Here is an 11,919-nt window from a genome sequence, read left to right as displayed (position 1 = left end):
TATATATATATATATATATATATATATAATATGTATGCTTTCTCCATCTTCTGAACTCTCTGATAGATAGGTAGGTAGGTAAATAAATGCATAAATAAATAAATTTTTATTTATTCCATAAATAAAATTTATTTCTTTATTTATGTTTTCTTCACCTTCAGGACTCTCTGATAGGCAGGTAGGTAAATGAATACATAAATAAATTTTCTCCACCTTCAGAACTCTGTTGGATAGATAAATTGATAGACACCTTTCTCTCTGGCTTCCCTGCGTTTCTTCTCCTCCAGGTCAAGCTTGCTGACGAGTCTCCTGTGCTGCTGGAGAGCCTGGTCATACACCATCATGGGGTCTGTCCTGTCTAGAGCCGGTCCCTGGGGTGGCCTGTTGTCTGCAGATTGTCCCAATTGGGAGAAGGCGGCCCTCTGCTGGTTCAGGAAGCTGCAGGTGGATTTCTCCAGCTCCGCCAGGTATTTGCCAGGCTCCAGGAGGCTGCTAACCCGCATGGTGGAGGGTCTGACGTCCTCCTCAGGAGGTTTTGCTCTGCTGTGGCCTGAGTAAGGACGGATGTGGGACAGAGGGCGGTCAGAGGGCGAGCTGAGGAGGGAGACGGGGTTCCAGAGTCTGCTGGGAGCAGGAGAAGAGGGGTGCTGGTCCCGAGGAAGAGGTTTGGGGGCGATGAGAGGCGGCGGCGCCCCTAGAGGTTGAGGCATGTCTCTGACACCCCTGTCATGATGGTGTGTGCCATACCTGAAACACAGAAAACATTTCTACAGAGCACCACTAGAGGGCACAATCATAACACACAATGGAAAGAGATGGGGTGTGCCATACTGGGGAAAAAAAATCATCAAAAAAATATCACTATTTTCGTCAGTCACATAATTAGACGTTATTTTGCTGAGTGTGTTTTTGCGCTGGTTTAAGCCTGTCATGACAGATGATCTGACTCCCAAAGCTTTTCAGTCTTCATTTTCTGTGCAATATTCAGTTCACAGCACTTTTCCACTATGATGCCATATTTGTCCCCATAAAGTTATAAACTGACTTTTAAAGGCCATTTTTACCTTTATAAGGGCAATATTTTTCCCACCCTAAATTGACTTTTAAGGTGCATTTTTATCTCTATGAGGGAATTTTTTGCCTCCTTAAATTGACTTTTAAGCTGCATTTATGTTACAAGGGCAATTTTTTTGCCACCTTAAATTGATTTTCATGGGACATTTTTACCTTTATGAGCTTAGTTACATCTTATTTAGCTTATTTACAATTTTTCTACTCTTTTTAGATGTATGCATCATCTTCTATGTCAAATTCATTTACTAATCACTACATTAATTTAGAATAATAAAACACTATCGACCAATCATTGAGTCATTGAGTCATTTATTCAACTGATTCATTCAAGCAGCTGATTCATTGTGTTTTTTGCTTGGATATGTACAACAGTTCTGTTGTGGCTTTGTTTGGAACTATATTTCTTAGCAAAAACAGACAATAATGTGTCTAAAATGTGTAAAAAGTAACTCACAATAATAACTTCTTGTTTATTGAATTGTTGTATAACATCTACATAACGCAGTGAAATCTTCACTCTCAAGGCAAAATGAGTGACATACTCAATGTCAGCTTCCACATCGTTAAAAAAAAAACAATTGCGATATCACAGACCCCTAACATGTGATTTTGTTTTCCTTTAACACTGACCTGTGAGTCTGTCTCTGTTCTGCTGGTTCTGCGGTTCGACCAACATCCTGCTGCTTGTCTTGCTGATGAAACTCCTGGCTGTGTCTGTCCGCTTTCTCCACCTTCAGCGTTCTCTGTCTGGAGGGCCATCTGTCGTCGTCCTCCTGCTCATGGGAGTTACCATGGGTCTGTGGCTCTTCCCAAACTGGACGCTTGAAGAGAGGCCAGGGCCTGAGGTTGAGATGGATGAAGGACCTCCTGAGGATGAGTATGGACCAGACTGAGGCATGAGCAGTGGCGTTTCTTTGGGTTTATCTGTATTGAGAGATGACAGATGCATAGATGAATGAGCATGTGCTTCTCAAAGCGGAACATCTGTAAGTATTTCATTTATATGTAGTAAATATACTAAAGGACCAAAATAGCAACATCTTACATGATACATTATTATGAAGGAACATTATTACTAAAGGAAGCTTTAGTAATTTTGTTAAATGTGTGTTTTTTTATTACAGTTTTTCAACTTAAATTTTCCAAGGCAATATTTCAAACTGTCATTTTTATCCGTTTTTTTTTTTTTTTAAAGTAAATATATTTTAAAATAAAAGTTTTAGTAGTTTTGTTTGCTTTTTTTTTTTTTTACTACCTTAGGTTTTTAGTTTTTTTTATATATATATATTTCTCTTTAACTTTAATAATTTTTGTAATAATTGTTTGTTATATATTGTTTATTTTTTTATTTGTTTGCTTTATTCATTTTAGTAGTTCAGCTTCAATTTATTTCAGTTAGTTGCCAAGGCATTTCTATTTCTATTTAAGTTTTTCATTATGGTTCTAAACTGTGTGCTGACATACTGAGCAAATTTAAAGCAGACGAGAAGAGAAGTTCTCTGTTTGAGAGGTGTATGAGAACGCAACCAACAAACCTAATGACTTTAACAAGACTTTAACAGCCGGCAGCAGACATGATGGGTTGATGGCATCCTTTGGGTTTCTCCAAACATAGACCCATCCAGATGTGGGAAAATAGCGTTATAGATGATTCATCAGACTATATTAATTACTGATTACCCATGAGCAATGCAATCAGTTACTGAAGCTGCAGGTAATACGAGTTTTCAAAGAAATTAAACACAGGATTGCAGCTCAGAGTGAATATCAATCATAATTTAAATGTTGAATATTCATGAACCCAGCTGCATGAAATGTGCAATAAGTACCTTATGTTCACAAGTAAATAGTGTGAATGATGTCTTAAAACAGATGTATTGCACCATTATATTAAATGGATTTAAATAAATGCAGTAGGCCCATACACTACTATTCGAGATAAGTACGATTGCTTTTTTTAAATAATACTTTTATGAAAACATTAAATTATTCAAAAGTGACAGTAAAGGCATTTATAACGTTAAAAAAGTTTTCTATTTCAAATGAATGCTAAATCACAGTTTCCACAAAAATATTAGGCAGCACATCTGTTTTCAATTTGATAATAATCAGAAATGTTTCTTGAGCTGCAAATCAGAACATCAGAATGATTTCTGAAGGATCATGTGACACAAACTGGTGTAAGAATGCGGAAAATTCAGCTTTAATATCACAAGAATAAATTACATTTTAAAGTATATTACCACAGAAAACTGTTATTTAAAATACAATAATATTTCACAGTATTACTGTTTTTAGTATTGTTTTATCAAATAAATGCAGCTTTGGTAAGCAAAAGAGACTTTTATATATATAATATAAAAAACGTAATTATTCCAAACTTTTAAACAGTATAGTGTATGTTTTCTATTATACTATGATTTGAATATTAATTTTACTATAATAATAGCCAAAATATCATTATATTATTTTACATATATAGACTTTGACATTTTTTTTTTCATCTCAATTATGCAATCATCATTTCCATGCTCATATGAGGATAGAGGTATTAAAGTCCTGATGGCAAAATGTAAGGAATAGTTCACCCAAAAATGAATCATTTACTCAATTTTGCATAATTCCAAACCCATAATATCTTCTTTATTCATCACAAATTAAATGTCACTGACTTGCACATCTTGTCACATGCTAAATTTGAATGTGCATGGCTTAAACTTTAGTCTGTTCCTCATACAAATGGATTCAGAGGAACTACTTTTATGTGCTTTTTGGAGCTTGAAAATGTTGGACCCCATTGGCTTTCAATGTAACAGCTGGAACATTCTTCAAAGTATCTTCTGTTGTGTTTTACAGAAGGGAAATGTTAATATTGTTTGTTTTGTTGTTTGTTTTTGGATCTATCATACCGGGTCTGTTAGCAGCGAGTCTTTCCTCCAGCGTGCCTCGTTCCTTCACGGGCTGCCGGTGTGTGTACGGATGAGACTGTGAGATCGAGTGTTGGCTGGCTGGCGGCTCGTGACTCAGGTGGCGTTTCTCCACGGCCTTGACCGCCTGGATGTCTCTGCCTCGCTCTTTTTTAATCTCCAGCTCTCTTTCCTTCTCTCTCTGCACCTCCTGTTCCCACTGCCGCTCTCGTTGGATTTCACGCGTTCTCTCCTTCTCTCGCTCTCGTTCCCTCTCCTGCTGGCGAAGCTCCTCTTCCATCTGCAGCCTGTGGAGGGTCGAAACACACACACAAGCAAACAAATGGTGTGAGATGCAACACTCTCAACAGGAACAAGAAGAATAGACTCAGCGAGAGGCTGCAGGAATACAGGACAGTGTTGATGATGTTTGGTACAGAGGACGAGGAAGACGGCGAGAGCGTGTTTGTGTGCGTCAAGGTGACGTGCGTGTGTGTGCGTGTGTGTGTGATATATAGGACAATATCATATGATGATGCCGGAATGATCATATTTACACATATAATTATCACTCGGGGGCGTCAGTTAAAGAATCACTAAGTAGAGTTTAACGTTATGCAAATGAGCATCGCTGTGACATGGCAACAGCCAATTGGAGAGCAGACAGTAAAGTTAGTGTAATTTGCATATATAATGCAGCATATATAACTAGATTTGTATTTATTGAATAAAAGTATGAGCTCTTGCTTGGCAGTAAACAAATTGTGGTGAAGGTTTTGGTAAAAACATGGTCAAAGTTTTGAATATAGATGAATATAAGAAAGAGCAGGTTAATAGTAATATTCAATATAGATGCAACAACTGATAATAGATAAAAAGAGAAATTAATTATTACAAAACGAAATATTACAAAAGACATTGCGATCAGTTTCTAAATGCTGAAATTTCTATATGATCTCTTTTAACTCTTTTAACATTTTAACTCTGCTGAAAAAACAAAAACCAAACTGGTAAATTAGCCTAAGATGGTATTGCTATTAATAATTACTGTATATTACATAAAATATTTCATTAATATATTTTTTTAAAGAATACAACTAAATTAATATATTAATATATAAAATGTAATTTTTAAATGCCATTAAATATTACATTAAATATAAATATCACTTTAAAAAGTTACATTTAAATTAAATTGAATAAAAAATACATAAAGTAAATTGATAATAAATAGATAATAAAATTATCAACTAAAAGTCTGGAGTCAGTAATCAGTTGGAGAAAGCACTGTACAACAGTAGAAATTGTAAGGGATTTTAATACTATTCTTCGTCTTGCAACCAGTATAATCATTAATTCTATCTTGAACATCCATTACATGCATACACTGTAAAAAAAAATCCGTAAAATTTACAGTAAAAAATTTTTACACTGTGGTTGCCGGAATTATACCGTAAAAAAAAAGGTAGCAACGTTTTAGGTTTTACGGTTTTAACTTACATTTACAGTTAAATACCGTAATTTAATTAACTGATATAATGTTAATATACCAATCTATTGAAGTACTGAAATCTGTTTTGTAACTTTGTAATATACTGATAACCACCAAATGCAGGTGGTGATGAGAAAGTCACACGATGAACCAAAGCCCATCACAAGCAGCTTTTAAATAATAACATGTAGAGAAGGTGCTCAGTGTCATTCACACAAACGCTAAACAGCATCATGGTAACACACATGAAACTGAAATAATGCAATAAACATTCATTTAACAACATTAGGTGTAACACACAACCCTAATATACAAAACTGATAAGAAAAAACTAAGAAGAAACATAGTTATTTCAATAAAAAAACATCAAATTTGAAATGTAACGCAGGGAATTCTGGGAATGTCAATTTACGGTTATTCACTGTAAATTATACAGTATTTTTCACTTCCAAAAACGGTACACTACCGTAAAATTAATGTCCAATACATATAATGTCATATACAGTTTTTCACCGTATATAGTAGGGGAATTTACCGTTAACCATTTAACAGGTTTTTACTGTATTTAATAATTGCATGCAACATTTATATAATTTAATAATAATGAGACATCATTATAATATTCTTAAACTTATTCACATAATTAAAAAAAATAAATAAATACTGGTATAAATATAAATTATAAAAATCTAAATTCGATGTAAGTATAGAATAATTATATTTATTATATATTATAAAAAGGTAAAGCATCAAAAACAGCTGATTTAATTCTTAAGTTTAGTGAGATTTATTTAATTAATTAAATTTAAGTAAGCTACATAATAATATATAGATTAATCAAAATAAAATAATAAAATATATTTAATATTCAACAAAGTAATAAATAAATTTATATATTAAATTAATTAATATTAATATAATAATATAAATGTTTTAATTTAATGGCTAAATGTTATCAAATATTATAAAATATAAGTACACTGCATAAAATGTTATACATTTAAATGATTAAAATACATGTTATAAAATTAAACTAAATTATCTACAAAACAATGCAGATCATTAGAGTATGTTTTACAAGGAAATACCATTTCAGTTAATACTTCAGCATTTCATGTTTAATTCAGTGTTACATGCTGTTTCTCTGTAATCCTTTGTAATTTACTTTGTAATTCTCTGTAATTTTCTAAGTGAAATGGTTTCTCCACTAATTTTTTTTCATCTGAAAAAAACGATGAATAATGGATTAAATGCGCAAGTTGCAGCCATTATAATTATTCATTCCATCTTGTACATGTGTAGTGTGCGTGCGTGCGTGCGTGCGTGTGTGTGTGTGTGTGTGTGTGTGCGTGTGTGTTCATGTACCTCTCAGAGTGCAGCGCTGACAGCGACTGGTGTGCGATGTCAGGAGGGTAAAAGACGCCCGGCATGGGCAGGTGCACAGCAGACGGGTGGAGGGCCTGCAGGGTTCCCCCCTCTGGTTTAATTCAGTGTTACATGCTGTTTTTCTGTAATCCTTTGTAATTTACTTTGTAATTCTCTGTAATTTTCTAAGTGAAATGGTTTCTCCACAAATTTTTTTTCATCTGAAAAAAACGATGAATAATGGATTAAATGCGCAAGTTGCAGCCATTATAATTATTCATTCCATCTTGTACATGTGTAGTGTGCGTGCGTGCGTGTGTGTGTGTGTGTGTGTGCGTGTGTGTTCATGTACCTCTCAGAGTGCAGCGCTGACAGCGACTGGTGTGCGATGTCAGGAGGGTAAAAGACGCCCGGCATGGGCAGGTGCACAGCAGACGGGTGGAGGGCCTGCAGGGTTCCCCCCTCTGGAAGCGGGTAGTAATGCGAGCGGAGAGCGGACAGACTGTAATAATCCTCCATCCTGATCAACCACAGGAAGCAGAGACAGAGAGAGCAGCTAATTAGTGCCTCTATAAATAACCGGCTCGTTCATTAACCTCTGCTTTCTGGCCCTGCGACATGAACAGCACTGCCTATTTCTGTCGGTGCGGTCTCACCACAAAGACACACGCTGAGGGTGTTATTCATACGGACAGAGAGAGAGAGATGACGAAAGAGGATCAAACCGAGAGACTGTCCATATATCTGACAGAACAGGACATTTCCTGCGCTTTTCAAATGAAAGACTGTGCGGACAAACACAAACAAATCCAGTCTATTTTCCACGCTTTCACTAAACATAAAAATGAAAGTTTTTTTTTTTTTTTTGCTACTGTACCTTTAAAACGTTGCCTTTGCTCTGATTGGCTGAACTCTGAACACTGAATAGATGTTGATATGTAAATGTAGGCAGTCATGATGCTCTCGTGGTTTTTGCAGCTTCGTTTCAGTATTTGATCTGAATGATCTATAATTTGTTCGTCTTTGTCCGCACATTTTTTCTTTCTTTTAAAAAGCGCAGGAAATGTCCTGTTCTGTCAGATATTTATCTATCTATATATATTAAGAACTTCTTTGTATTTTTATTTTTGTTTACATAATAATATATATTTAATAAATGTCTATTATAATATAACCATCAAGATCAAACGTCACTTTGCCATAGGGAAATACTCAGTTTTGGAGTGTTTTTTGGTAAAAGACTAACAAATCTAGCATACAAAAAGAACATACTTGTCATACATACATACATCTGTTTGGATATGTGTGTGTGTGTGTGTGCATTTTATCTCAAGATCTTGTGTCTCAGACAGCAGTACATCTGTTCATGTGTGTGTGTGTGTGTGTGTGTGTGTGTGTGTGTGTGTGTGTGTGTGTGTGTTGTGTGTGTGTGTGTCCAAGCCTGAGGTTCACTTCCCTCATTAAAGCCATTAAATCATGTGCAGGAGACGAGACAGCATGCCAAACATTCACACACAGAACAGCTGAGCTGATCTGACGGTTCAGAGTCACACAAATATATTAATACAATTTAAAATATTTCATGCCATTCTTTATAATCTGGTGGTTCAACTATAATACACGCTGAGAGAAGAGCATCACCAAAAAAAGTCCCTATAAAGCAAGTAACCATCTTCGGTGGTGTAACACTAAGATCAAATATCTGGGCTCACAACCAAACATTTGAATCATCTATCAGCAACTATCAGCAATGTGATAACTGTGGTGTAATATAAACTACGTCCAGATCAGAGGACACGTACAAAAATAGTTATTGAGATAAACATTTACATGTATGCATTTGGCAGATACTTATCCAAAGCATTTTTCACACATTTTTTACCCTGAGAATGAGTTCAGCGAACACATGACCTTAGCGCTGTTAGTACCATGTTATGCTGTTAACAGGCAAAAACTGTATGTCTGTGAGGTGCATTTCATTGGGTAAACATTTATTCGGTTGAATACAACCTGGCATGACCAAATAAACCCAATGCAAAATTCCTACTGAAATTACTAGATTTTGTCTCTGAAAATTGTAAAAGCAACATTGAATGCCACTGCATTTTTCCTGCAACCTGTGCATTTTCTCACAGGTTTAGCAAGAAGAACAAAATAAGACTCCAAAAAAGTGACATTTAGTCCAATAAGGCCCCTGACCCAACCAATACTACTTACCCTACGTGCAAAAACAATGTATACTTCAGGTTAAGTGTACAGTGTGCGTTAAGCACATTTCATCAGCAGCATAGAGCTTGCGTCCTGTACATGCACAACCAGATTTTTCTAACCACGCTTACTTTGTACGCTCATCTTACAAATGCACCATTATTGTTTTACACTACTTAGTTTGTCCACAAGGTGGCGCCACTGTATGTTGGTTGTTGTTTCACAGTTGACAGAGACGGAAACGGAACATTAAACTAATGGAGACACAACAATAATCAACGCCTTTGAGATGGTTAAGAGATACACGCAACTTTAGTTTAAAAGAGTACGAAAATATATTTATCGCTTATAACTTCTGGACAGAAATAACGCAAATTCTAGACAAGGATGAATCTTTCTAGTGCACATGTGGAGTGCCTATGTTGGATTATACTATGAAAGTCTGTGCGTTAGGCTGTTGCAAACACTATTTTGCATCAAAAGTATTTGCGTCAAAATCAAAGTGCACTTCAGACAAAATTTGGCGACATTTCGTTCTATTATCAGAAATCGCTATCAAACCAAGCAGCTTTCTGCAGGACAACATGGCAAATATGCATGACCAAATGAATCCGATGCGAAATCTGCATGGGGAAATTTTTTGCTGGATTGCGTAGATTCCTACTGAAATGACTAAATGTGTTTGTCCACAAGGTGGCGCCACTGTCCGTGTCGTTGTTTCCCAGTAAAAAAAAAAAAAACTGAGACGGTTAACAAAAACTTTCAACTCTAGTTTAAAAGAGAATGAAAACATATTTACAGCTCATAACTTCTAGAGAGAAATAGCGCAAATACTGGACAAGAATGAATATTTCTAGCGCGCATGTGACGATTGCTTGCGTTTGTACATGCTATCAAACAGACTAATATTCGGCTGCACGCATAGGCTAAGCATTTGCATCAAAACTGAAGTATACTTTAAGATTTTAATTGTTTTTCATGTCTAATATAGGAAATTTTATTTAATATTCAAACTACAGCACACACCTGTATGAAGCGAGCGAGGGTTGACAGAGACGGAAACGGAACATTAAACTAATGGAGACACAACAATAATCAACGCCTTTGAGATGGTTAAGAGATACACGCAACTTTAGTTTAAAAGAGTACGAAAATATATTTATCGCTTATAACTTCTGGACAGAAATAACGCAAATTCTGAATCTTTCTATTGCACATGTGGAGTGCCTGTGTTGGATTATACTATGAAAGTCTGTGCGTTAGGCTGTTGCAAACACTATTTTGCATCAAAAGTATTTGCGTCAAAATCAAAGTACACTTCAGACAAAATTTGGCGACATTTCGTTCTATTATCAGAAATCACTATCAAACCAAGCAGCTTTCTGCAGGACAACATGGCAAATATGCATGACCAAATGAATCCGATGCGAAATCTGCATGGGGAAATTTTTTGCTGGATTGCGTAGATTCCTACTGAAATGACTAAATGTGTTTGTCCACAAGGTGGCGCCACTGTCCGTGTCGTTGTTTCACAGTAAAAAAAAAAAAAACTGAGACGGTTAACAAAAACTTTCAACTCTAGTTTAAAAGAGAATGAAAACATATTTACAGCTCATAACTTCTAGAGAGAAATAGCGCAAATACTGGACAAGAATGAATATTTCTAGCGCGCATGTGACGATTGCTTGCGTTTGTACATGCTATCAAACAGACTAATATTCGGCTGCACGCATAGGCTAAGCATTTGCATCAAAACTGAAGTATACTTTAAGATTTTAATTGTTTTTCATGTCTAATATAGGAAATTTTATTTAATATTCAAACTACAGCACACACCTGTATGAAGCGAGCGAGGGGTGAGGCAAATATCCTGAGTGAAAGTACGCCAGAGCGTCGGCTGCAGTTCCTGGGCTGAGCCCTAGAGGGAACCCTAAAGGCATGTGCAGCTCTTCAGCGGAGGCATACGGACGAAAGCCATCGCGAACATACTCATCCTGAGCCCCTGCTAGCAGCATATGAGGAACCTGCCGGGACAAGCTGAGAGAGAGAGGAACACCGGATGAGTGACAGAGCGCTGTAGGATGTGCAGGTGTGAGTATGTGAGCGACGGCCTCTGTACTGACTGAGTCTGCAGACGCGGGTCCTGCATCAGTGCACTCGGGGTCATGCTGAAAGGATGGGCTGAACCCAGGTATGGAGGGAGAGAGAAGGAGGGCTTCTCCTGGCCTGGTAAAGGCCGATCTGGGGCCAAACGCTCATGGCCGGACCCTCTTAATCCTGCATCAGCCTCAAAAAAAGAAAAAAACATTTATGTTAGGGCATCATTATTTTGCAGGTTATTGACCTATATAATTTTTAGTTTTTTAAAAATCCAGTCAGTGAATTCAATTTTCAGAAAACAGACATTTTGAACAGACATTACATATGCTGTAGCCATAATGATTTAATATATAAGGTGCTATGTATTGGTTGTCACCAATGCATAGCACCTTATATATTGAAGTGAGAATTAATGTAAATGGATCTATGGCTGCGTTCACACAGTCAGTGTTTGGAACGTCCAAAATAAAGAAAAACATCTTCTCGAGTCTTTTCTAAAATGCATGTGCATTTCCAAGTTCCTAATGTGTATATGTGGTACGTAACAGTTTCATTACAGCTTGAATACATGTGAGTTTAAATGAGAAATAATAAAAAAAAGAATAAAACATTATGCTAAATTACTTAAAGATTTCTTTTAAAAAATTACATGTTTGTTTCTTCATTATGATTTTAAGACCCAGAAAAAGCAAAAACTTTTAATTCAAATATATATATATATATATATATATATATATATATATATATATATATATATATATATATATATAAACA

At 35.9% G+C, this 11,919-nt stretch overlaps 1 protein-coding gene across 1 annotated transcript in view; it reads right to left on the bottom strand.

The window, feature by feature from the left end:
* Positions 1-11,919, bottom strand: part of LOC107595241 (genetic suppressor element 1-like) — an 82,314-nt gene that overhangs the window by 17,747 nt on the left and 52,648 nt on the right. Inside the window, exons 4-7 of the mRNA XM_016285593.1 lie at positions 11,169-11,332; positions 10,882-11,082; positions 7,190-7,357; positions 3,984-4,288 (exon numbers count right to left, since the gene is read on the bottom strand). Of these exons, the coding sequence (XP_016141079.1) occupies positions 3,984-4,288; positions 7,190-7,357; positions 10,882-11,082; positions 11,169-11,332 (838 nt within the window). The remainder of the gene's footprint in view (positions 1-3,983; positions 4,289-7,189; positions 7,358-10,881; positions 11,083-11,168; positions 11,333-11,919) is intronic.

This window comes from Sinocyclocheilus grahami, unplaced genomic scaffold (genome assembly GCF_001515645.1).
Source record: "Sinocyclocheilus grahami isolate Dianchi unplaced genomic scaffold, SAMN03320097.WGS_v1.1 scaffold199.1, whole genome shotgun sequence".
In the NCBI taxonomy this organism is placed as follows: domain Eukaryota; kingdom Metazoa; phylum Chordata; class Actinopteri; order Cypriniformes; family Cyprinidae; genus Sinocyclocheilus; species Sinocyclocheilus grahami.
The sequence above is the reverse complement of the archived record's forward strand: the minus strand, read 5'-3'. Positions and strand labels throughout refer to the sequence as shown.